This window comes from Rhipicephalus sanguineus, chromosome 3 (genome assembly GCF_013339695.2).
Source record: "Rhipicephalus sanguineus isolate Rsan-2018 chromosome 3, BIME_Rsan_1.4, whole genome shotgun sequence".
Taxonomy (NCBI): domain Eukaryota; kingdom Metazoa; phylum Arthropoda; class Arachnida; order Ixodida; family Ixodidae; genus Rhipicephalus; species Rhipicephalus sanguineus.
Window position 1 is genome coordinate 75,494,996 of NC_051178.1, and position 26,968 is coordinate 75,521,963.

The 26,968-nt window shown below is 46.0% G+C and overlaps 2 protein-coding genes and 1 long non-coding RNA gene across 3 annotated transcripts; 2 read left to right on the top strand and 1 right to left on the bottom strand.

The window, feature by feature from the left end:
• Nucleotides 1-475: 475 nt before the first annotated feature.
• On the bottom strand, nt 476-8,009 carry LOC119386748 (uncharacterized). The gene is made up of 3 exons (XR_005182364.2): nt 7,792-8,009; nt 4,729-4,859; nt 476-735 (listed from the first exon to the last, which is right to left on the bottom strand). It is a non-coding gene; the product is annotated as an uncharacterized LOC119386748 (long non-coding RNA).
• A 1,280-nt stretch (nt 8,010-9,289) lies between these two features.
• On the top strand, nt 9,290-16,854 carry LOC125756263 (uncharacterized). The gene is made up of 3 exons (XM_049414024.1): nt 9,290-9,978; nt 14,969-15,203; nt 16,711-16,854. Exons 1-3 carry the CDS (start codon nt 9,443-9,445, stop codon nt 16,852-16,854), a joined length of 915 nt encoding a protein of 304 aa, XP_049269981.1. The 5' UTR covers nt 9,290-9,442.
• Nucleotides 16,855-18,867: 2,013 nt separating this feature from the next.
• Nucleotides 18,868-26,588, top strand: LOC119386750 (transcription termination factor 5, mitochondrial). Its single transcript, XM_037654028.2, has 4 exons — nt 18,868-19,156; nt 22,791-23,036; nt 23,261-23,383; nt 24,757-26,588. The coding sequence occupies exons 1-4, from the start codon at nt 18,980-18,982 to the stop codon at nt 25,087-25,089; spliced, it is 879 nt and encodes a 292-aa protein (XP_037509956.2). The 5' UTR covers nt 18,868-18,979; the 3' UTR covers nt 25,090-26,588.
• The last annotated feature ends 380 nt before the right edge of the window (nt 26,589-26,968 follow it).

Here is a 26,968-nt window from a genome sequence, read left to right on the forward strand (position 1 = left end):
GCCTTTGTCGCCAATAACCGAGACCATTAATCTTTTCAAGCTGCCATGCGTAACATTGTGTAATGTACATGTATTAACAACTCTCCTCTGTAACACTGGCATTGAGAGTAAGTTAAATAAATAAATGACTCGTGTTCAGGCACATGCACTTTGGTGATGCAGTCAAATTAAAATTGGGTGCTTGCACTTGATTGGAAAGTTTAATTATAGTGATTTTTGTTTTAAGTGAGAAAATTTATGTTGAGCATCTGCCGCGTCCTTGGACGTCAGCTCGTAAGTCCGCTTCACTCTACTGCGTGCTTCCTTGGGGCAAAGGAAAGATGCAGCGGCCACACGAGTGGTAAGATCGTATGCTGCTTTGTGTATTTCCATGTTTTCACAAGCATTCATCGGCTTTCTGCAGTGCTACCGATCCACCATGTTTCAGATCGTTTGCTCAGAAATATACTGTTACAGTATAATAAAAGTACATAAACACTGGGGATACACTTTTTATTCTTTTTTGCAGCTCCCATAAAGGTGATTCGCACAGATCATGGCTTGAAGCCGTCTGCTGCTTCAGTTTCTTACGCTTGGATCTTCAGCAAAGGTGAACTTTGCTCGGGAGATTGCGGCGCCGATCGAGCGCACAAATATTCCGCAGGTCATCCTTTGGCCGCATCCCTTGGAAGCACATAAAATAAGCATCGTGAATGATGAGTCTACTGCTTCCTTGTCATACTTTAGGTGGAGAGCCTGTAAAAAAAAAAGTTATAGAGTGATAAATATCTAAAAAAGGACGGTGCCACCTTACAATTACGGTGCTGAAGTGCGTGCCAACAAATGCTGCACTTAAGTGCAAGGCTCATTCTTAAAAGGTGTTAAGGGCCGGTTACACTCTTAAGTCAAAAGCTAAGTATAAAGTTGGTTCTTGAATGTGGCAGTTAGTGATGAGAAAAAAAAAAAAAAACTGGGGGCAGCTACGCACTATGGCACAAAGACTGAGGAAACAAAGCTAGTGGTGTTCCCCTCCTCCTCACCCTCTTTTCCCTTTCCACCCCTTGCTATAATGTACTATATAAGAATATGCTATGCTTCCCCATCTCCCCTCCTCCTCACACTCACTTCTGTTTCCCTTCCCTTTCCCATACTATTGGGCACGAAGCCCACCACTTGAAAAGCTGGCGCCACCGTCAGCGTGACAGATAGGCAGGATCAGCAGCAGCGTTGTCTGCTTAGGGAGCACCTACATGTGCTGAAAACAAAATTTTAGAATACCACCTGTGCTGTAATTTTGATTAAATGAGGAGTTCTCCCGTTTCGGATGAGCACTTGACAACACTTGAAAGCACAGAAATATGAAAATGTGAGCTTGGGCATGTTGGTATTCCATCTTAACACCTATAGCGCACAGAAAGGACAGGAACACAGAGTTATGGCGCGGACACAGCGCTAGCAGACATAGCGCTGTGTCTGCGTCGTACTTCTGTGTTCCTGTCTTTTCTGTGCGCTATAGGTGTTAAGAAGCAATATGTAATCCCTGTCTTTGAAGGGTTCTTATATGATAGGCCAGTACTCGGTGCCACAGTGCAGGATACACGCACCGGAGCCCAGTGCCAGCTTTCACACGTGTCCACCGGGTAAAAAGCTGAGTGAAGGTTGGATTGTGAAACTTAAAAATGGTACATGATCTCACACTGCCATAGGTTGGCAAACTCACTCATGAGTCGACTCACTTGGAGAGTCTGGCTGCGTAATACAAGGGCTGTCCGTAAAGTAAGGTTCGCAGTAATTTTTCACAATAAAAAACATGCTTATTGGCATTAAATAATACATGTTTGGAAAGCTTAGACTTTCCCCTATTTTTCAACATAATCACCGTGGAGATCAATGCATTTTTGCATGTGGCGTACCATCTTATTTATGCCTACATCGTAGAACTCTACTGCCATGCCACGTAGATAGCTTAAAACCTCTTCTTTAGGCTCCTCTTCGGTTCTGAAATGAATCACATCCAGGTATTTCTTCAATTCTGGGAAGAGATGGTAGTCACTTGGGGCTAAGTCTGGGCTGTAGGGCGGGTGAGTGACAGTATCCCATCCACATTTGTTGATGAGATCAATCGTTACACAGGCAATGTGCGGACGAGCGTTGTCCTGATGGAAACGCACTCCCTTCGTGAGTACGCCTCTCCTCTTGTTTTGAATCGCGCGGCGAAGGTTATCCAGCGTCTCACAGTAGCGGTTCGCATTGATTGTTGTACCAGCGGGCATGAATTCGCACAACAATAATCCCTCCTGTCCCAAAAAACACTCGCCATCACTTTGCCGGCGACTGTTTGAACTCTCGCGGCTTCGGCGACTCTGGATGTTTCCACTGGTGTCGTGTAGTGGACCCAGGTCCACTACACGACCCCAGTGACAATGAAGTCCAAGAATTTCTCGCCATCGGTTTCGTAGGCCTGAAGAAATTCGCAGGCTGCTTCAACACGTCTCCATTTATGGTTTTCTGTAAGCATTCCCTGGACCTACCTTGCAGAAACCTCTGCATACCCTAAATGGTCTGTCAAAATTTTGTCAATGCAGGTCTTGCTGACATCGGGGATCGTCTCGCAGAGCTCCCGAACCGTCACCCTTCGATCTTTCAGCATTGTTTCTTCCACTTTCGCAATTGTTTCGTCCGAAACCGATGGGCGTCCAGAACGCTGTTCGTCATGGACGTCTGCACGTCCGTCTTTGAATTTTCCGCACCATTTGCACACATGTTGAATGCTCATACACTTTTCCGTAGACAATTGGGAATGAATGTCCACCGGCGCAGTGTTTTTTGCACACAAAAAACGAATCGCAGAGCGTAATCCGCACCTGACAGAAGAAGCGAGTGGGAGCTCCATTTCTAATGGCTGCCAAGCCTGAGTGTCGCAGACAGCTCGCCGGAAGCGGAGACTACGAGAGGGAAACCACGCTGCGTGACAGAGACGCTGAATCCAGCGCAGCAGTGTGTTTGTGACTGCAGCACCTTGGGAACCTTATTTGACAGAACACCCTCATATTTTGGCAAGATTATGTCCGAGTCAGTGCAGCTGAGGAAAATTTTAGTGAGTCTGAGTCCGAGTGAGAACGCCTCCGAAATCTCTGCGAATGAATCCGCTTGTGCCTTGCGTTGAAAAGGTCGTGCAACTGACTTCGACGTTGTAATGAGTGACCCGTCGACCGGGTGGACGAACGATTTGACGCGGCTGCTGCGCCGAGGCGGACGCATAACCCCTCCAACTCGGAATTCAGTAGCCGGTAACGAGGAATATCGCTCGTCAGAGCTGAAAGCTGCTGACGGAAAGTTACGTCCATGTAACTGTAGCAGCATCGCCTATGAAGAACACAACGGTGACCGGCCTGCAAAACGAGGTGGACGCGCGAGACTGGAAGTCTCAAGCGGCCAGTGCCGAGCACTTTCGCGTACTCTGTCCCGCATACAACAAGTGCAACGCTGTAGAGGCTAGCGATACTTCAAAAAACAAAAATGTGTTTGCGCTAACAAATAGTTCAATGTCTTTACCACCAGACTGTGATATTTTTTTCAGGCTGAGTAATACATGATTTGTGCCCTAATTAGAAATAAACAAACTCCGTTATGCGGCTTTTAATGTGCTGTTTCACATCACCTGACGTTTCGTTGTTTCAGTATTTCATTTGTAGCCGGTCGCGATGCCTCACACACACGCTCGTGCTCGGCTCACACGAGCATTCACAACCGCGAAAACTAAAGAAAGCGGACACGCGGATTTATACATTTTGCTGACCGAACAACTTGCACAGCTTCAACAGCGGTGCGCTTGATGTGTGAAATTGAGTGTAGTCAGGTCCGCTGATGTACCACAACTTGGCTGCCAGCAGCGGCCTTCCATTTGGCAAAATACACTGTATGTACTTATTATGTCGGTGGCTTGGCGTCATTGCTGCCCGCGCTATCATGTCCCGACTCCACCGGCTACATCAACAAGACTGCGAGTTTCATTCCGCACGCTTCGTGGCCCTGAACCGCGCTGCCAGCAACATACTTCCCATTTTCCTGCAAAGCTGGCAATGTCGGAATTCTAGGTCGCCAACGTCAAGTACGGAAGCCACTGCAACGCGCTTTATGCGCCATCCATCGCAGGGACGAGCATTTTACATAAAAATCCACAGCATGCCTGCACGGCCTAGCATTTCCACGACTATAATGACATTGACACATGCACTGTGCATAGATATGTGACACGTGTGTTTGCTTACATCGCTCTGTTGCACATACCTTTCCGTTCTCGTCGCGGTAGCCTAATTGGTGACACAACGGAAAACAGCACCTTCCAACCATCTTTAGCAACACATTTCCAGCACAATTCACAACATGCGGGCTGACTGCCATGTTAACGAAACGCCGCGCACCGGCAATCGCAGTAGGTAGTCAACCTAGTCGCAGTGTCATCTGCTGTGGCGCCCTAAACATGGTGGCTTGGAGTTGTTCGCGTGAAGGGCGCTATGAAAACGGTCTATACAGCAGAGGAATGAGCAATTATGATCGAGTTAAACAGAGTGACTGTTGATATGAGGCTGCTAGAAACCTGCTTTCACTTGTGGAGCTGATGTTCGGCCCTCATTTTCTGTGGTTGGTGCATGAAGACTTAAGATTGTGTTTTGTTCTGTCTAGCACATCTGAACAACCTTGTACCAGTGCATGCACGTGGCCCTGTTAACATGAGAGTGTGTTCACCTTTGCAGCTCGCAGATGATGGTGCAAGGAGAATGCCAATATCTTCGTTATTGTACATTTCAAAACAATTCTTCAACATATAATTCCCGTCCAGAAGTGTTACGTCCTTTAGTCATCCTACTGTGTTGCTCCTGAAATGCCAATAAAAAGCACAATGTGAAAATTTGCTTTGGTTTCTCTATTGAAAGACATTATTCAGAGTGCATGCCCAGACTCTAAAACATATTGACCAAGCATATTCACTGAACCAAGTGTGCAATGTGTCCAAGAACAAATAACTTCCAAGATTAGCAACATTTCAGTCCATAATCAGAATAAGCATTCCAACTATTTCTCAAGGTCATGAATTAAAATCATGTTTTGCGTCAAATTTGACAATAGCAGCATGCTTGGGCACAAAGTGCATGTTGATGTTGGGCAGCAGCTTGTTATGCGCAGTTTTTAGCAAATCTTTAACATTCATTTTTATGCACGTGGCTTTCAGTGACAATGGCCATACGTAGTAGTGTAATAGGGTTTATTGGAGAACAACGGATGCCCCACAGCGGTGGGGCTGCAGATGTTTACAGCCAGCCACTTTTGTAATGTGCAGAATGCTGAAGCAAGCAAATACATTTGTTTTCTCAACAAGGCCTGTGCATTGATTGATTGTGCCACTTAAAGGTCCCCTGACAACGCAACTTCAAAGCCAAAATCTTTTGTGTTACATTCTCCCGCACATATAGGCACCTCAAACCATGTATTACTGGTGAACGTAGTCTTAAACACATTTTAATATGGTTTCAAAGTAAGCACAAATGCCCAAATTAGTGACAACTTGTGACCTCATAATCAGTATCATGCATTTAGTGGCTGCTCAGGCTCACTAATAATTCACCTGTTCTACGAGTATAGTCGACGTCAATGACAAGTTTGCAGGGCACACTGGCTGCTTACGCCAGTGGTATTTTAAACATTGCAAGAAATAAACAAACATTCAAATAATGATGAGGATTTTTTCATTCCTGAGGGGGACTATGAAACAGGTGCCCTGCCGGCAGCTGTCCTTTAGTAAACAAAATTCGGCAAAAGCAGCCTCGTCAAGTCACCTGCTCAAGAAACTCAACCACCTGAACGGAATGGAGTCACTATTAACACTTTACTTATTCTCATGCTGGTAATAAACTGCTTGTATCTAAAAAAAAAAAAGATTTGGAAAAGTTTACAAAGGCAAACATTTCCAAGTCACTGTGGTATACGTGTAAGGTGATTATGTCAGCGTACAGCTTCATATTTGTTGTGTGACTGTCAGCTGATATCGTGGAATATCTCTGCTAGGAACACAATGGTGAAGTTGCTAAAAGAAGTTTGCCACCTAAACATACGGAATGAAAATACTGCTTATGGAGATTACACGCAGCAGTCTATAATGCAACGTGTTACTGCTGCTGGTCCTGGAACAACTGTAACATAAGCATTACAACAGCTGTAACTTGCAACAGTATAGTCACGGAACTTTCGGTTGGCAGCGAGCATTCTGTGTTGACATGGGCTGCGTGACAGCGTTTATCACAAAATTTTTTTTCTCTGACACCATTGATGCCCTAGCTGAGTTGTGTGCCACAAATATAGCAAGTGGTGACCTGTAAAGCTTGTAAGGCATCTGGTGAGCAGAGTTGCTTCAGCTCATCACTGCAGTGAGCATCGGGCTCTCGCTATCCACTCAACCTTTAAAATTGGATAGCACGAAATCGAACAGGTCCTGTGCATCTGTCCGATTTCGCGCTATCCAATTTTGAAGATTATGAACCAACTAGCCCAGCAAGATAGTTTGTTTGTTATCCACCCAATGCCTGCAGGATCCACGTGTCTGCGGCTCTAGCTTCATCCCTGAAGACACAACCACTTTGCCCGAGTTGAGGCTGATCAGCGATCGCTCTCATATACTTTTTGTTTGTTTGTCTGCATGCTTTTGGAGCAGATCTCAACCACTCCACACACTTGGTCTCTGTTGCCTGACGGCACACGCTCAATGGAGCTTGACCTGTCGAGTGCGCTGCAGTCGCCAGCGACGGTTGGCTGTTTTGACAAGTTGAGGAGGCAAAGCAGGGTTGAGGAGTGTGTCACTATAATTGCTTGCAGCTGCCTGGATACGCAGTGCGTGACTTAATTCATGGTGCGAATGATTTGATGACGATGAAGCCTAAATTCTTACAAAATTTCAAAAACAGTTTCAGGGTCCCTTCAAAGTCAAGTGTACTTGGCTCTTATCCTATTCGAAATTACCTTCGTGAATATTTTGTACAATGATGAGGCTGACATGTCTAGTTTAGTTTCTTTCATGTCTTCCTTTTTTGTACTAGTAAAACATTAGTGTTTTACCAACTCTCTGTTACATTCGAATGTTTGTTTGCATCTTGCCGTATGACCGTGGTATTTGTATGGCGTCACTCTCTGCGTACCTTTGCAAAAGACGGCGGCCGAGTGAACCGCTTGGGCACTCCAGACAAGTGTGATTCAGACTGTAAGACATGTTTCGGTACAAAAAACTAGTACAAGTAATCGCGAAGTTAACGAAACATCGCCCAGCGCACCATTAGAATAAAATGCTAAGTCGCTTCTTTAGCTGTTTCTTGTTTATAAGTACCGGGTTTTCAAACGTCCCAGTCGCCAAACAGGATTATTCATTACCGCAGTACAAAGAATCTAAGAACTTGCCTAGGATTAACGACAAGTGAATGCCCTTACTACTAGTTGATGAGATATCAGTAGCAGTTATCACTTACGCAAAGCCGAACATTGGACGAGTTGGTGCAAATTAACCATGTCCAACTGTAGCGACTGTAGTGCATGAAACACACGATCGGTTCTTTCGCAGCAAATTATTTTCTGCTCGCGCAGCGATCGCGGATGAGCCTCTTGTGCCGCAGTTCGAAATGTTTATCACGCTCCGAACCCACAACGTAAGAACGGCAGCATAGCTATACTATCACACTTTGATATGTAACCGGTACGCCGGCACTTGTGGCTATTACTCGCGACAGAGACTAGCGGAGCAAAACTCGAACAGAGATCGCTACTTACTTGTTGTGGCAAAGCAGCGCATTGCAGCATCTTCGCTCTGCTTCGCCCTCGACGTCCGTCAATCAAGCAAAGGCGGTCACGACAAAGTCGCTACGGGACACCGGTTCACGGACTACGCTGTCGAAACGAAAGCTGCACGACACGCGGTCATTGTCGTCGGTACAGAGACGAGAGACGAACGCGCGATACCGTGCACACGTGGAACACAGCCCACACCGGTCGGGGGAAGCGGCTTTCCAAAAAGCTCCGCTAAGAAGTGACGGCGCCACCATCGAAAATCCCTGAGATTCTCTCCCTAGGTACCTAGCTGACAAACACAAAAGGATTCTGTACGCTTTTTAGACGCTCGCTTGTCTTTGGGAAGTTCGAATAGTAAAATTTCAGTGCGAATCGAATCGAATAGCAAACACTATTAGAAAAATATTCGAAATTTCGAATATTCGCACACCCCTAGAAAAAATTTCTTTGCGAGGCATCTAAGAGGGGGGCGCAAAATCCGACCCGTACATTGAGCCTTCTAGTCACCTAAGAGGGGGGGGGGGGGCGCAAAATCTTCCCCATACATTGACTTATAGTAGGGTGGGGGGGGGGGGCGCTGCGATGAACCTTTGCCCCCCCCCCCCTAATGGGGAACCCTGCGCACCTATGAGTACAGTATAACAAGAGGGGAAAGGGAAGTGAGGGAGAGCAGGACAGGTGTGAGGGTGAGTAGGAGGGAAAGGAGGAGAGAGTAAAACATACCATAGAAATAAAAATAGAAACGGAACAAAATGCAGAAGGAAAAAGATGAAGAGAGAAACATATAGAAAGAGGAAGCGAGAAATACAGAGATAGTCGAGAAAGAAATAGAGTGAAGCAGAAAGAAATAGGGTGAGGGTGAGCAGGAGGGGAACGCCACCAGCTGCGCTGCTACCTCAGTTTTCGTCTTCGCACCACTAGTGCGGAAATGCTGTACTTTTTTTTAGCTCCTATTACAGAAGTCGGCATGTCTGCCCATGTAGTTTTTCCCTAAGTGTGAAACAGCCTGTACATGATAAGACTATTGAGATGTGGCCGTCTCTGTTGTTGGGGGACTACTTTACGACTTAATCGGAACAGGTTCGATTCCCGGGCACCAACCGGTGTTTCCAGTGGGGAGAGGTAGCCGCACATGGCGCGCAGTGGTGAGGGTTCTGACGATGTTCTTGAAAGAAGGGAAAAGAAAATAGCGTTATTTTGGACAACCGTAGCAGCACAGCGGTCGCTAAGGTTTTTAACCCCAAACTGGAGACTAAATTGGTAATGCCTCCTTCATGTCCTGCCTTGAAATTGATGTTGACAAAAAAAAAAAAAAAAAAAAAAATGAGCGGCGTACTGCTGGTACATTCAAATTGCGCGCCAAAAGTCTCCAATACACTTGGCGACGGCGAGGTGGCGCACCCGATTCCTTAACTTCACAGACTTCACACCGTGAACACATCCAGAGAGAACGTGGTGATGTGTGCGATCCAGAATCGCGCACATGGCTGACATGGCGACCGAAAGTTTATGATGTTTGCGCAGTTCGCGTTGTTGCTGTATTGTTTTGCTTTGCGGTGCGCGTTCATTCATTCGCTATGTAGCGGCTGAGTCCGCGTCCCAATGCGCTAAGCGAACAAGCAAAGGCGCGGCAATGTTGCTGAATAGTTTCAGGATCGGTGCAGGCAGGTTTTGTTGGAAACTGGCCCGCGGTGCGTCGGCGGCCGCTCCGTCAAGGGTAACAGGGGCATCACTTCCAACGGGCCGTTCTTCCTCGACCAGGGGACGGCCTGCGACCTCCAAGAAACGCGAAGCAGAGGAGTCTCAACACGACCAGCCGTACTCAATACTATCGACCGTCCAAGATCGCGACGACGACGACTTCAGCCTGATAGAGGAGCCTGAGGGCAGCCTGAGCGAGCAGTCGCGGGCCCGCGTACGGCTCCTGACGGAGTCGCTCGGTTGCTCGCTGGCGAGCGCCACGAGCATCGTGATGAGCAACCGCAAGATCCTGAGCATCCGACGCGAGACCCTGCTGAAGAACATCGGCATGCTCAAGTCGCTCTTTCCGGTGCGCGAAATCATGCGGCACCCGGAGATCCTCAGCTTCCAGTTTGGCACGGCCGAGCAGCGCTTCAGGAACCTCGAGGAGTGCGGTATCAAGAAGGTTACGCCCGCTAGAATCATCAGGTAAGGCTCATAGACGCCTTGACCACTACCGTTACACCAGGTGTGAGTGGATGGAACGCGCGTCCGTGTGTGTGTGGTGCGCAGTTCGCCGGTTTTCAGGACTCGGCGGCACTAGCAGCCAACCTTGCACCAGTTTCGTTGGCGAACTTTCGAATCGTTCGCCTCCACTTTGCGTTCGTGCCTGCACGCCTAACTTCTTTCTAACACGAACCTAAGCGTAAATCGTGTGCGTGCAGTTCTCTGCCCATACGCCTGTTGTCGGCGTTTTTCCCTAGACAAGCATCCTCTTGATGCAGACTTGATCAGGCGATGACATCATGACATTCTGTTCTTGTCAAGTGCGACCCCGCCAACTCAAGCGAGGCTTGCGTCATCATTTTTTGTATTCCAACATTGCGTTGTATCTGCGTGCTCCGTGTACGAGTTCTGGCAGTTCTGGCATGCTGTCATTGCTGTTGGTATGCGCTGCCTCTCACGTTAGCACGTGGAGCAAGTCCTCACGAGAAAGGAAGCAGTTTGGGGCTGTTTCCACTGTGCCTCAGGCAGGCCCGTAGCCAGGAATTTTTTTCGGGGGGGCACTTGCTGAAAATCTTGACTATTTGAGAAAAACGCCAATTTTCATTATTTATGTTCGATAAAACACCATGTGTCATCAATATTACAGGGGGCGCGGGGCGGGCCACCAGGCCGAGCAGCCCCCCCCCCCCCCCTGGCTACGGGCCTGGCCTCAGAGTGTTACATTGGCATGCTTTCAGCTTGTATCACTACAGCGGCCTACACCATCTATAATGAGTACACTGAAGTGCAAAAGTTCACTTTCAAGTTGTTGTTTGTAAAATGCTTAATACTCTATACATTCGTGTTTGCGTTTCATTTATCCTGGTATAACGTATTTCTTGTGCCAAGAAAGCTGCCCTTGTGGTTGCAGGTGTAGTAGTGATAGTAACGGCATGTGAAAACTACAGACACTCTCAGGAGCAATCTCAGTGATCTCTTTAGCACAAGTGACAAAACTAAAGTAAATTTGTTTACCAGAGTCAACTCTTTACCATTTGTCTCAATTTACTTGTGACGTAACTATTACTTACATGCATACGAGTAACCTTGGTTTGATTTAGCGTCAATATTCTGCAGAAGGGGGCTGCTTGGTACAACATACCTGACAAGGAAAGCCTTTTGCAGTGCACAGAGTGCTTTACGGTGCTGAGCTGGTTAACAATTACTCTCCTATATTCAAATCAGTGGCCATGCGACATTTATTGTGCTTTGTTTTTCTTACTTCTTTTGCTTCAAATGACTTTTTGTGTGGCCTCAAACTTAGTCTATGCAAATGAAAGTACTAATATTGTGATTTGCACGTGAATGTCATTTTTTTATGTCGATATACAGTGATGATGTATACAAAAAGAAGGGCTTCTTATGTTGAATCTCACTCGTCCAGTAATGCCATGAGCAATAATAAACACCCATCTGAATGCCATTCTGTCCTGGGGGATATCTATAAACCGATAAAGTGAGACGGTGATTGCTCCAAGTGGCCCCAGAATGCAAAGAACTGATCGATTGGTTGTATATTGCGAAGAGTGACAGTGACACAGTATGTGAACACTACTGCGGCAGCTTTGATGCCTTTTGGTAGGACTCGAGGGATTGTGGGTCAAATGCCAGCCTCTGCGGCGTTAGTTTATTTTGTCCACTTTCATTTCCCTCTGTCTCATTAGTACCATACCTTGTTGAAAAACCACAAGTAATGCCTCCTTGTGCTTTCCTTAGCTTCATTATCAGGTGCCTTCGTGTTATTGCTTCTTACAAAAAGAAGTCACACTTTTGCCGGGAGGGCGAAGCATTGAATGCAACAGCAACCTGCGACCTGGCATAATTCAACAACACGGTGACGTAAGGAAATGTAGCTGCCATAGCCAGTATGCTGTGTATGGCATAACACAAACTTTGTGATGGAAGCACAACACGTACAAAGGTATGAGCCATCTGCTGATCCTCTCTAAAGACGCACAACCGTGGGTGACCGCGCCTGTCCGGTCAAGGTGTGCATTTTCTGCCGGAGCAAGGCAGCCCCCTCCTGCACCCCTTCATGCGCTTTTTGCATGGCGGAGACGGCTGTTCCTTTCCGCCTGAGCAGCGATTGCTGGCTGCCCTCGCATGCTTTCATTTGCACATAGAATATACGAGGGTTGTTCAAGTGAAAAGGTACGAAACGTCGTAACAATGTAACAGTTAACATAGATGCCTATGCCGCTATTGGAGAATGTGGAGAGACATCTAGGGACGCGATTGGAGTCTCAGCTAAGAATCAGAGAATGCGGGGGCACCCGCGTGTGCAGGAGTGAGCAGAAGCTCTTCTAAAGAGCACAGTCCAACTGTCGTGGCAGTGCGTGTGAAGATGGGATGGCGTTCACATTGCAAAATTCGATTATTGAGGAGCAGCGAGGCATTAGGGATTTCTGACAGCGGACGGTGTTAAACCGGCCACCATTCATCGCCGGAGGGTGACCATATATGGGGAAGACTGTGTGTCCGACAGCTCCGTGAGAAAATTGAGTGCCTGTTTTTGTGCAGGCCGTGAGAGTTTGGTTGATGACCAGGCCAGGCGAACACAGTCATCACAGCCAATCTCATCGACAAGGTGGAGGACCTAGTGAGAAGTGATCGGTGTGTCACCTTGCGAATGTTGGCGGTGAAGGTGGATGTCAGCGTTGGAACAGTGTGGACAATTCATGACAGGTTGCGTTATCGGAAGGTGTGCACTCAGTGGGTTCCGAAGCAGCTCACCGGCGAGCACAAAGAACAGCATATGGGGCTAGCACTTCAACATCCGTTTCAGTATCATGAAGATCCCACTTTCCTCGAGCAGATCATCACAGGTGATGAGAGCTGGTGCCATCACTACAAGCCAGAGAGAAAGCAGACAGCAAGCAGTGGAAGCATGCGTTGTCGCCTCCCCCTAAAAAGTGCAAAGACGTGCAGCAGGCAAGGTGTTGCTCACCGTCTTTTAAATGCGAATGCATTTCTTGGTCGGGCTATGTAAGGCATCCGGCGTTGTCCGCGCGCCTCTCCGCTCTCACTCCCTCTCTCATAGCAACAGCTGCGGGCGCGCGCGCGCTTCTCCTCGCCCCTTGCAACCGGAGCAGATGGTGGGGGCGGAGTAGCGGAGAGTGAGTGGAGAGGAGGAGTGTGCTCTGCCGTGTGTGGAGAGAGTGTAGGAGAGGGTAGGTGCAGTGCTTCGCCGCTCCTTCTCTCGCCGTTCGCTCTCTCTCCTCCCTGCACCACCACCTCAATGCAGTGCGTTTGAAACGCGTTTGTAGCGTTTGTGCTGCCTTGGCACAGCCTGAAAACAGCACGTTCTAAACACGTTTGTGCTGCATTGAAGGCGGTGGCAACATCCCTGAAGTGATTACGAACGCACGTAAGAAGCATTTGTTGAAAGAGGCACCCAAAAGGGAGACACTTGAGCGCGTCGATGTGTCCAGCTTTACGCCATTAAAATTACTACGCCGTGCACTCTCGGCGCAAGAAATGCATTCGTATTTCCTCACGATTCCCTTCGGGGAGGTGGGGGCATTTTTTCGATGTTCAAGGAGTGCTACTTGTTCAATTCCCTGAGTACAGAAGAACCGTTAACTTCGGTGTATGCTGTGAGACACTCCAAAGCCTGTGCAAATCCATCAAATAAACGAAACACCCGGGCTGCTCACGGAGGGTGTGGTTCTGCTCCATAACGCACGCCACACGTCTCCAGAGTCGCACACGCGGAACCGGCCAAGTTCAAGTGGGAGCAGCTTGACCATCCGCCCTACAGCCCGGACATGTCGCCCTGCAATTTCCATATGTTTGGTCCCCTGAAAAAACATCTGAAAGGCAAGCGCTTTATTTTGGACGACGAACTCAAGGACGCTGTGGAGGACTGGGTCTCATCGTGGCCACAGGAATTCCGGGAACAAGGAATCCTTCGGCTCGTTCATCAACGAGACCGTTGTGCTCAGGCCTATGGGGTATACTTTAAATAAAGTCTTCATTTATACCCACAGTGTCACTTCGTACCTTTTAATTTGAACACCCCTTATACAATGTATGGGGCATTGTTATCGATTTGGACTTCATACAGAACATCACGATGATAGCAATGGCAAAAATGCACTTGGAATGTCTGTGTAATTGCTGTCGCAATAAAACCAGGACCCTTGGTCGAATACTTTTTAATTGAATTGAATTCAACTTTAGGCAATTGAACCCTAAAGATTAAGAAAAAAGCAGAGTGGGTGAGGGAACAAATGCTTGTTAGGGACATTTTAGCCGAAATAAGAAGAAATTGGTGTGATCAGGGCATGTAATGAGAAGGCGGCATGACTGGTAGTAAATTCTAAAAAAATAAATTGTTGAGGTTTTATGTTCCAGGACCACGATATGATTATGAGGGACGCGTTAGTAGAGGGCTCCGGAAGTTTTGACCACCTGGGGTTCTTTTACGTGCACCGAAATATAAGTAGTACACGGGCCTCAAGCATTTTCGCCTCCACCGAAAATGTGGTCGCCGAGGCTGAGATTCGACCCTGCAGCCTTCAGGTCAGCAGTCGAGTAATAACCTCTAGACCACCGTGGCAGGTTAACTGGTAATTATTAAAGGTAACACACGGGAGCTAAGTAGACAGTTGTAGTTCGGCTGCTGCTGGTGACGATGAATTGAACTTTTATTAGACAAAGTATGGTCATACACAAGCATGTTTATAAGCATCTGGATTTGTAGTATCCTGCTTGTGTGGATCCATCCAACAGTTACATGCGCTGACTTACTGGCGGGAGACATTTATAAATCAGTGGAACAGCATATCAGGTTGGTGCATAAAACACAAGCACCACACGTTCCTTCTCCTTCTAGCATACGATGCTTCTAAAGTTGAAAAACTTGCCTTCCTTACATTCATCTTCACTGTTTCCTGTACAACTTAAAAGAAATATTTCTGCTTGCCGGCAGGTATGTGGAGCTAATGACTCAGCCCTCCTGCTCCCTGAAACTGCGAGGCGCGATGGAAGTCGAGACCGACCCTGCAACTCACCTGCTCTCCTTCCTGGACTGCCCCGCTGGAGTGCGTGCCGACATCCTGTCGGAGCTGCCGCTCCATTACCCGTTCACCCTGAGCATAGCAGAGGTGAAGCAGATTGTGCTGCGTGCTTACCTAGCCTGGCGCCTTGGATGCACCCACGAACAGGTGTGTGCAGTTGGTCTTTTTCTCTAGGATGTGCTGTACGGACACATTCAGGAGCTTCTAAATAGCATCCTTGGCTCTGTTCGTGATGCTACAAAGCCCCCTTTCACTTTGCCACAGTTTTGGGTACTCCTGCTTCGGAGACATATTTCTTTGTTTTTGAGTACATTTTTATGAAACTTTCACAGCTTATGTATTTTTATGTCCTGATTTCAAATATGCAATTATTTTTCTAGTACACTATGCTGTTTTCAAAATAATAAATATTTCATGTATATTGTTGGGAGCATGACTTATTTATAAATTCTGATAGTTATAAAGCAAATCAGCATATCACAATAACCTGGAATGAATACTGTATGCAATAAAACAAGAATGGACGTTCTAGGCCCATTTGAACAAAGGTTATGGTACGTTGAACATTTGGCAAGTGAGCGATGTCGAGCTCGGTCAAACTGGGATCAAGCTGGGAATGTTCAACGTACCATAATTTTTGTTCAAATGGGCCTAGAACATCCATTCTTGTTTTATTGCATACAGTATTCATTTCAGGTTATTGTGATATGCTGATTTGCTTGATAACTCTCACAGTTTAGAAATAAAGCCTGCTCTCAACAATACAAAAACTATTTAATAGTTTCAAAACTACATATTGTATTAGAACAATAATTGCATGTTTGAAATCAGCACATAAAAATGCATAAGCTGTGAAAGTTTCATAATGATATGCTCAAAAACAAGAAACATGTTTCAGAAGCAGGGTCTCCCCTTAAAAAAAAAGCGAGAGAGAAAGACAGGGCATGCAAACATGAACACAAGAAAGAAGTCACGACACCACAAACGTTGCCCTGTATGCCCTGTCTTTTTAGAATGAATACTTACCAACTAGCTCAGCTCTCTGTTTTTCTAAGAGAGAGAGAGAAATATAGACTCATGAAGCATTTAGCCAGGACAGTTACATTATTTCTTCAGTAGCTTGATTTGCATTTCTGTAGGGCCAAGGATTAATTTGGTCATGAAAGAAATTATCGTGAAACTGTGTACCCTTTCTTTTTAGTCCAAAAAAATCGTTTGCTTGCAGTGTTATGCATTTATACAGCAATACTGACGATGTCGCTGTGACACCCAGTGTGCTGTGTTGTAAATTGTAATCGTGGTAGTGTTGGCCAGTGCTAGCAGTGGTCATTTCTCACAGTTATGGCCGTTTATCTCTTAGTTACTACACTTCTATAAGAAAACTGTAAATAATTCCCCCTACGCTTTTCTTTGCTACACTATCTGTTGCCTTCGTATTAGTCGTGTCTAACAAAACAAAGGCAACAGGTAGTGAAGTCTAGATAAACGTCTCGTCTAACAAAACGGGCCCCTCAATCAATTCCCCTTCTTTTGCTTGCTTGCAGTACCCGTATGTAAGTAACATGCGGCAAATAGCATCCTGCAAGGTAGCGTGTACATGCAAGACATTTGAAGGGCAGAATGCTGACGTGCATTGTGCATGGCCTGTTGCCAGATTGCCTCACTGGTGCAGAAGTATCCGTCTGTGGAGAACCGGAGCCTGCAGTTCCTCCGACACACCATCGAGCTGCTTACCAATCACTTCCACATGCCCACTGACAAGGCAAGCCTGAAAACACTCTTTCACCTAGTGAAGTGACTGCACAACCTAGTTTACATTATTAGTATTCTAGCACTCAATCGGCATTATGCTTACTGCAATGAGGACATGCACATTCTCATTTTCTAAATTTTGCTTGCTCTGGCTGTCACCTTATGTGATTATATAAAGCAACGTGCTATACTCGGGTAACACTAGGCTTGTGGGAATTGTACAGTTTAGGTTTGAAGCGAATAGTGATTTGGTCGAATAATTTCAAATCGAATTCGAATAGTATATATCACATTTGTCATGACCCAACTAACCTGGAAAAAACTTTTTTTAAATTGAAACAAGACTAGTTAGTTAGTTAGTTAGTTAGTTAGTTAGTTAGTTAGTTAATTCGGTTTCTATGGTGCAAAAGCAGCTAAGGCTACGCTGCGCTAGTCACAAGGTGTTGAGTAATGAACAGTGAAATGATGCAAACAAGGCATGTGCAAATGTCATTCTTTTTGGTTCAGAGCAAGTGGAAGCAACTTTGAATAGTAGCAGGAATTGACTTTCAGTAGAATGCAAGTGATAACCTGTAAAATATGTTTCGTTTTATAATCTACTATACTTATAGCAAAGAAGCCGGTATGACAAGCTTTTAAACTTAAATAATGATGAACTGATGTGAGAGTAATATGTTCATTTAATCTTGAAATGGGCCTTTGGGGCAATATGGACTTTCCTTGGAAAGATGTATTCACGGCATAGTACCCCCCCACTGCAGTGAAACGACCTTTACAGGGGAGTTACATGTGGACTAATGTACACCCATTCGTTCATTTCGAATACTTCGAAATTTCCAATAATTAAGTTAGAATTGAAGCGAATTCGAATACTGTAATATTTGTTCGAATATTCGCACAAGACCTATGTAATACCCTTGCTTGAACCATTAATTCTGCTTATTAGGAGGGATGTAGTATTGGAAGAAAAAAAAAAGAGCAACAGTCTGCAATGTGGTATGATTAAAATTTTTATACTGTTTTTCTGAAATGGCTAGTGTGAAGAGGAACATTAGATGTGCGATGTTTATTTTTTAATGGCTTTTTGGAAGCTCATCTAGAAGCACGAGTGCATTGTGCTAATAATCTATTGAAAACTTGGGTCCTGGTCTTCTTCACCTGAGAGTTTCTTGATGAGCTTGTCAAGGTTTATCTCAAAAAACAAGAGCAAGCAGTCTGACGACTGTTTCTGACAGCCTGTTGTGCGCGCATAGTGGTGAAATACTGTGATTGTTACCAGAGCATGCTGTGTCTCAAGTGAACTTATGGCAGCTCTTTTGAGGTGTAATCTGTAGTTTGACAGGAACTTGGAAAAAATTTACTTGAAGTAGAATGTAGCTGATTATCAATCTTCAGGTGACATTTTAAGAACCACACAGGTTTCTCACTCTAATCACTCATGTGTTATAGTTATGGTGTATGTGTAAAAATGATGGCACAGGAAGTGCTTGGCAATATGAAGTAGGGTGTCTGACAAAATCTCGTCTGGTCAAGGGAAACATTGGCAAAACCTCTGAACAGATGCTGACCAAGGTGAAAACATATGTACTGACGAGGGAGCTCCTGTGGGGTGGCTCCTGTATAGGGACCGACATATTTTCATCTTGGTCTGAATCTGTTTGAGGTTCCCGCAAATGCATGTAAATACCACCAAGCATATTTGCTGATGCCTAGTTTGTTGCTTGTGCTGCCTAAGCTTTTTTAAACAGACTTCAATTGTAGATGCACTGCTAGGCATTGTGAAAGGGCACATTACTTTTATTATTGCCCTTGAGTGAAACTGGGAATCGCATTGGCTAGCACTCGTTGCCGCCGATAGATACTAAATAATGTCAGCAAGCCAATCGGTGAATCTCTCAGTCAAGAGCAGTCAGGAAGAGAGTGAGTGGGGGGGGGGCCCAGGCTGGACGTGTCTGAGGCTTCCCCGGCTTGCCCACTGTCAAACAGATCAGGCCTCCCTCTTTCTGTTTTGTTTGAATCTGCCAGAGAAATGGACGCACATAGTTACAGATATGTAATTGTTCAATGTCATTTCTGTGGTGCAGATCTTGCGCAATGGTTTTGTGCTCCTGGCTCATCCGGGCAACCTGGAGAGCCAGCTGTCGCAGGTGCGTCAGCTCGCGGGTCTGCACATGCGCGAGCTAGCGGTGCTCTGCCCCCGTCTGCTGACTGTGCCGGCCGAGAACCTGATTCGTGTCGAGCGGCTGCTACAGGCGCACGGCATCACGCCGGCTCAGGTGCAGCGCTGCATCCGTATCTACAGCCTCAGCCCAGAGACCATTGAGAAGCGGCTGAAGGAGATCACCAAGGTTTGCCTACTTGCACGGTGTTGAGTATATACTATATTGTCTGGGCACCTTAAGCATCGGTACTAGTGGTTAGCAACTACAGTAAAAGCTCGTTAATTCGGATTTCTAGGGACCGGAAAAAATGTCCGAATTAACCGAATGTCCGAATTATCGAATGGTCGAAATAAACACAATAAATGCAAGTTTTTTCAACATACCTTTACTTTACAAAGTAATCGCGGATGCGTGTCTGTTTTCGAGCAGAAATTCGCACGGACACAATTTTTCTGAGCCCTTTAAGGTGCTCAGCAGCTCGCATGCTGTCTGCAGTGCCAAAACAAAATTCTTCAAGGACGACGCGGGCCTCCGCGACTTCCTTCACAGTGCAAGGGGGCCCGTGTGGCTGCTCCTCTTCAGGCTCTTCGTTCTCGGATTCGTTGCCATGCATCACTTCCTTGACGATTTGCTCATCAGTCAGACAGCCGGCAGTGGCAACGCCATCATCAATGCCGATATAATCCTCTAGTGTCACTGCATCAGGCATAACACTTCCAAAATCCTGCCCAACGTCGGCACCGTAGTCCGGCGACACTTCGGCATCGCTGTAGTCGGGTACAACAAAGCCACTGTGCCTGAAACAGTTGGCAATGGCGTGCGCAGGCGTGTTCTGCCACACATACGCAAGAATGCTAACTGCGCTCAGGAGACTCACGTCGTATTGTTCGCCGACATCATGGCACAGGAGCAACTTCTTGTCGGCAGAGCCCATTTTTCAGGGCACGCAAAATTTCTACTTTGGTGGTGAAGTCCTTCGCCTCGTACTTGGGCCACTTCGCCGGCGTTGCCATCGGCGGAGAGTGCGTTCACACGAAAAGTCAGCACAAAAGCACCAGCAACAATCAAGCTAAAGGAGCCGTACTGAATCGTTCCTCGATAAAACAACGTTCAACGATGCAGCACACCAACGGGAACAAAGCACACGCGAAGAAAAGGCGTTCAACCAGTCTGGCAGTCTCAAGTCAAGCCAAGTCGACAATTGATGTCCATGGCGATGCTGCGTTAGAGCTTCACTTCTGTTCCGAATTGTTCTTTTTTCGTTTTCGAGCCTCGCCAGCGGCCCGAAAGTCGCCGAATTATCCGATTTGCGGTCAAATCTGTCCGAAATAACGAGCGCCCAGTCTCATAGAGTGATGCGTATATTTACAGGGACCAGATGACGTGTCCGAATTAACCGATTTTCCGAATTAACGAGAGTCGAATTAACGAGCCTTTACTGTACTCCCGACTTTGATCACAAAAGATTTAAGGTTTATGTCTAGCATTTTTATGCTGAACTTGTATGCTTTGCATGTAGCCTTTTCTCGATTGCAAGTGTGTTGCCCTCAGAAATGACCCCTGTTATGCTGCCTGTTGACATTGGGAGGGAGGAAGAGAGTAACGTTTAAGAAGCGTTTGGCACACGGTAGACCAAGGCCAGGCCGTCTTTTTTTTTTTTTCTCTTCCTCTGTCGGCATGCAACTAGATGTTTTGGCTAGTTTAGCCGTTTCTTAGGCAGGCAATCAGCCTTATTTGTGACTGTTAGTCATATAAAAATGCGAATGTTAAGCTAGAAGCAACAAAGGCAGCAGATATTTCCAGGCACGGACAAGCAAAAAACTTGAATTAAGTGAATTTGTGCAGTGTGGCACTTTGAATTAAGCGACTTTAAAATAAACTGAAAACATAGTGGGCCAACCAAAAATATAAGGCTTGTTTGAATTAACCAGAAGTCTGAATTATCGAGTCTACTGTATATATATGTATAGAGTGCTTCAAGCAAACAACAGTGGTAAGTCCAGTGGCCATACATGTGGTTTCTCTCCTATGTGCAGCGTTCCTTCCTCTGGTTGTTTATATTTTCAAAAAAAAAAAAATCCATATGTTGATTAAGTGTTGCGACTACACTACACTTTCATTAAACGGAACCTGAAAGTACCAGGAAAACATGTTTCGGTTAACAGGAGTACCATTTACTAAGGGATGAACAGGGGTGCAGAATTCAAGTACTAAACCAATCATATTAGAGGCAAATGTTCCATTTATGCAGCAGTTCCGCCGGCAGGTTCGGTCCCTGCCGGCGGCAAGTTATCATTTTGTCCACTTTACTTTCTTCACATTTATATACCAATTATTACATATAACATCCCCTGTATACTTTCTTTGGCATTATTGTCTGTTCTCATTAATATTGTGTCTAACAAAGAAAAATGAGCCTTTAAAATCCATCTTCTTTCCTTCATTCTCTTATTAAGTCACTTTGATGTCGATGTGAACACATCAGGGACGAATTGTTAACATTATGACACTTCTCATGAATGTTCATATGGGAGCAAAATACAGTAGAACCCCGCTGTTACGTTCCTCACTGCTGCGTTTTCCCGGCTGTTACGTCATTTTCCGCCGGTCCCAGCATAGCTCCCATAGGATACAATGTATTGGGAACCCCGCTGTTACGTCGTAACTGTCGGACCGTTCTCGTATGATACGTCGCGAGGTGCGCTCGGAGCCGACCGAGTGACTACCAAAGAGAGCCGCCATGGTGCATTTTCATGCAGCTTGGCCTCGTTTGACCGTAATATTAGCCGCATGAGAGGCGCAAGCAACAGAATCTTTCAATTGATGCAAACAAAAGCATGGCCTTCGAGATTCAAATTGCAAAGATGGCGTCTATGACGTAACTGCTCGCGAAAGCAAGGCCTTCGAGATTGGCATTTACTATTGACAAAAGCATAGCCTTTAAGATTTGTATTGCACAAACATGGCGTGTATGACGTAATTGCATGCGAAAGCAAGGCCTTCGAGATTGGCATTCACTTCTGCCATCGCGTTGGCGTAGACTCATCATCATCGTTATTTGTCGGAGAACGGGAGGAGTTCGAGCTGGTTGGAGCTCGCATGGTCGTGCGTGCGGTTCGCGGTCGGACTCGCCGCGCCGGTCGTGATTGCGTGTGCTTAGTTCTTTCATGCCTACAGCTGTTGGTGTTAAAAAAATCACATACATTGATTACATTTCTGTGGATGAGGCCGTCCTAAGCTCCGCGTTTCTATCCATCGACTAGATCGCGGATGAGCGCGCCAATTTTCGTGCTGCTCGTAAGAATTGAAATAAAATTCTGTACCACTAAATATTTTGCCGTTTTTCCTGTTTTTCGGCTCTTACGTTTCCCGTCTCTTACGTTTATTTCCTACGGTCCCTTCAAAAACGTATCAGCGGGGTTCTACTGTACTAATATGTTCTGAAAGCCAAGTTCTCAAAAATTTTTATCTTTTCTTTCATGAAGGGAACACTCTCTTTGTCAGAAAGAAGGCCCTCTTCATTTTAAATGTTTGCTTTCAGCTATTCAGTTTTGTTATGCTAGACCTTTCTATGGATTGCCTTCAAGAAGACGCATGTGCCATTGGGGACGTATGGGATGCGCTGCAGTGTCGGTTCTTTACAGACATTGCATTTCAACAAACGTAGCAATTGAAACGGTTGTTTTGTGCACAATAGTCTTGTTTTTAAAGCAGCTCATTGTATGAATGCCAGATGGTTTATGTGCCACGAACATTTGCCTGCATGTGAAGCCACATTTCGCGTGTGTCCCCACCATCCTTTCGTTTTGATCCACAACAGGTGGCGGAGTTTGAGGTGCGTCGCGAGTGTCCCCGCCTGCTGAACCTGGTGTACTATGCATCCAAGGCACGGCACCGTCTGGAGCTACTCTCGCAGTTGGGGCACCCTGCCAGCGGGGTGTCGATCAACGTGCTCAGCATGGCCGCTTCAGACTTTGCACGCGTCTTCTACAGCGGCAGCGACCGCGGCCGACCCCGTGAGACCGCCGAGTACCTCGCGCACCTGCTGGGGAAGCCGGAAGCGGAGGTGAGCAAAATTGAGAGGTCGTCTTGAAGGGAGATGTGTTGGACAGGTTTTTGTTTCGCTCTGTTGCGTATTTTGCTGGTTTCCGATGTTGCCAAGGCCGGGTGTTTCAATTTCTAGCAACAGAGAGTTGTGGAAGGCAAGCATTCACACGCCGCTGGCATTTCATTGAAAGTGCGATTCACGTTGAGGTTGCTTACTGAATGACTTTCTCTTCGCATGTTCAGGTGCGTCAGCGACTGGCCAGTCACCCATCGGCCAAGCGGATATCCCTGCTGAACACCCGCCGTGTTGTCGACTGGCTCTTGCCACGAGGAGTCACCCACGAGCAACTTTGGTATGGACTTCAGGTGAGCAAAAGGTCGCACTGACCATCTCATAGTGGTAGGTGACTGTCACGTTGCATGCTGAATGCCAGGTTTAAACTTGCACCTTGAGTGAGGTAACAATGTAGTGGCAAGTGTTTGAAGAAGGTTGCTAAATGAATATAGAATTTTAATACGAATTCAAATCTCAGCAGTAGTAAATACAGTGTGAAGGTTTATTTTCTTAATGCCTATGTGGAAGCAGTACACATTGATCACTGCTGTTTATTTGCATCCTGTCTTGTCTGCATTATTTTGCTTTCTTACGTGGATTCTGCTGGGTAATGTTGCAGAGTTGCATAAGTCTTGGGGTCAAATTAATATTGTGTTTAGTGCCATGCTAGTAATAATTTTTATCTCAGCTGACACGTTAAGGCCTGACACTAACAAAAAATTTTCAAAGCTTTACATCATGCATGCGTATGTCAGGTGTGTGTGTATACTGTACACAAAGTGTGCAAGTATGTTTTCCGGGCACATATTTCATGCACTGCTGTCTCTGGGTCACAGGCACCTTTGGCAGCTGTACAGTTGTTCTGTAAATTTATTAGTTTTTAATACTGTCAAGACTCATAGATGCCTTAGACAGAAGTGACAATAAAGCAGTGCCAGCAACATAATTTGGCAAAGGGTGCAATGTTCATGATGGCAGCATAGAAGGTGGCAGCATTTGCTGCACAGTTTACTAATGACTTAAATGTGTTAGCAAACATGTCAGTAGGTTTTCACATAGTAGTAGTAGTGCGTCACCCAGGATGCAGCTGCCAAGACTGAAAAACTTTCTGTAAATTTTACAAATTTGGGCTAAGTGACAATTCTTGACAAGTTGTTGGGATTTCGCTTTGCACTTTTAAGGCTTTTGCGGTGGAACCGACAAACCATGGAGAGCAAAGTTACCAAAACAGCATAATGTGATGACATGGTTATGCCCTTGTCGTCAACAACTATTCAGTGGAAAACCACCCACTAGACCCTTTCAGGGCTAGAGCAACAGGTGAGTGACAGTCCAGCTGCTGCATCATCCTGCTGCAAGGGTGAAAGGGAGAGGGATGGGAACAGCAGCAAACAAGGAGGCAGACACAATGGTGCAAAGGTGATTGGATGTGCCACGATGTTTGCAAGCTTCATCATGTAACTTTCAAGCTTTGAATAAGCTTTCAACAAGCAGTGTATTTCTTGAGTTAATATGAACCTCTTACATCACGCTATGCGATGGCAAAGCCATTGCTGTTCATTCCTCATAGAGATAGTTGGCTCAATATAACAAGCTGCCATCTCAAGCACCACTGTCCGCCGTAGTAATTAGGACAGAACTTTTTTTATAAAACTGGCACGAACTCAACCACCACGTCATGCAGGTGGTGCTGTACGACTCCGAGCTGGTGGCGTCCCACTTCCTGCGGCTTCCGGAGCGAGAAGAGCTGCAGCCGTACTCCGAGTGGCGCGACTGCCCCCAGCTCCTCGAGGTGCTGCTCTACTACATCGAGCGAGAGGCACACTTCACGGGCCACACCCAGCTGGGCCTGTTCAGCGAGGTGGAGGGCATCGACAACACCAGCCAGGAGAAGGTCACCCAGGCAGCGTCTCTGCAGAACCCTTACTTCCACCCAGCCACTCTCCCAGCAGTGCAGAAGGACGAAGAAGAGCGGGAGGAGGAGCAGACCGGGGAAGGTGGCTCGTCATCGTCGTGACCCAAACCAGGTGACAGTCTGATGCTAGTGCTCTTGGATGCACCAAATACCTTAGACATGAAAAATCTATGCCCTGCTTGTAACAGAGCAGGTACAAGAACGACCTATGGAATGCCCAGGCACTGGCGCTAATGTGCAAGACAAGAAGGAAAGGAGTAAAACGGAGGAGGCTCGTTCGAGTTTGCCCGTGACGCTACGCCTGTGATGTGACCATGTGTGACGATTCCGGCTTGGGCCCCGAGGGCATTGCGTGTTTGGGCGTGTTGGCAAGGCTGTTTTGGCAACACTCTGGCGCCGTCACAGAGGAACAAAGACGACCAGACTTGTAGCAGTGCTCCAGGACGGCAGACTGCGGCAACGTCACATGGCGTCCTGAGGTGCCCCTGAGATCGGCACAGTAACCTAGTCATCGAGATGCAGCAACACTGTGATGTCAAAACGATGTGGGCAGTCTCATCGCAACACATCCGTGACAGTGGAATGTGACATTACCTGTTCCGAGTGTCTCAGGAGTGTGAGACAGCCGTGCTGCAAGTGCTCTGAGCAGTGTGGGAGTACCAGTGTTTTTATGGCGCTGAAGGATGCTTTCAACTGGACCTTACGATTGTGTGTAACGAGTACAAATCTGAGTGATGGTTGGACTACGACACCTGCTGTGTAGCTCCGGCAAAGCTCTGGCATATAATCCACAGTGCAGTGCTGTAAACAAAGTTGCTAAACACTGGTCCTATTTTAGCAGCTGCAGGCAAAACGGTGAAACTGTGCTTGTGATAAACGCACTGCCTTTAGATATTTGAAAATGCGTGCTTGCTGTGAGGGTAGAACATTGTAAGAAGCAGTGTGTGACAATCTACAACCTAGTAGTGGTTATGGTATGCACCGATGATGAATCCCTGTGAAACTTAGTAATGTTGACACAAATGTCCGCATATTTCTTGAAATGAGGTCTGTAATTCAAGTAAACACTTGTTTTGTTACCGCAATGTACACAACTCTTATGAAGAAGTAAATTACTGCTTGATTACAGTAAAGTGGCTTGTGGATAATTGTTTTTCTGGCACTAATGTCTGTTTCATACAAAGCGATATTGCACCATATTGCACTACACTTTTGAAGCTACAATATCTGCACGTGCATTCTCATTCAGGGTGCATAGTGATTTCAGTTTCAACATTTTCTATATTCAAGTGGCTGGCTGATGTATTGTTGGCATACGCGTTGGCATCCACATTCTTTAGTGACAGTAATGAAACTTACTACCATACACAGTTTTAAGGGGGGACGTGGAATGAAAACTGTTTTTGTTATTTATGGAGATAAAGTGATGAAATTTGGAATGCAGATGTGCTTTGTTGTGCTGATATCATATTTGAAATATGGTTTGAGCTATCTGTTGTAGTTTTTGAGTTACAACACTTGATTGGCTCTCATTGTCATCCCATAATTAATTAATGAATTATACATAAGTTCATCGAGATTTCTGCATAAGTATATTCACAAGGGCCTTTTCTGTGCCGTAAAGCTATTGGTTTATTTTTTAGTATTCAAATAAACGAACAAAAATTTTTTAAAAATTTCTTGTACATATTTTCTTGCCAACAACTTTTACAAAAGGCCAATTATTATAAAAATCTGTATGGCATGCAGACAAATATGGACAGCTTTACGGCACTCGCAAATGTCTCAGTGTCTAAGTGCAGTGAACGGAATGCTTATATCTTTACTTGTGAAATGGCACAGGGATGACTGACAGCAACTGCTCAAAAAATGAAAGCGGAGAAAATGGAGCTCAAAGAAAATGGGGCTCAAAGCTAAGAAAACGGAACTCAGAAGGAAGCTGGTTTTATTTTTCGTTGTAGCAATGAAGCTCTGTGGCTAT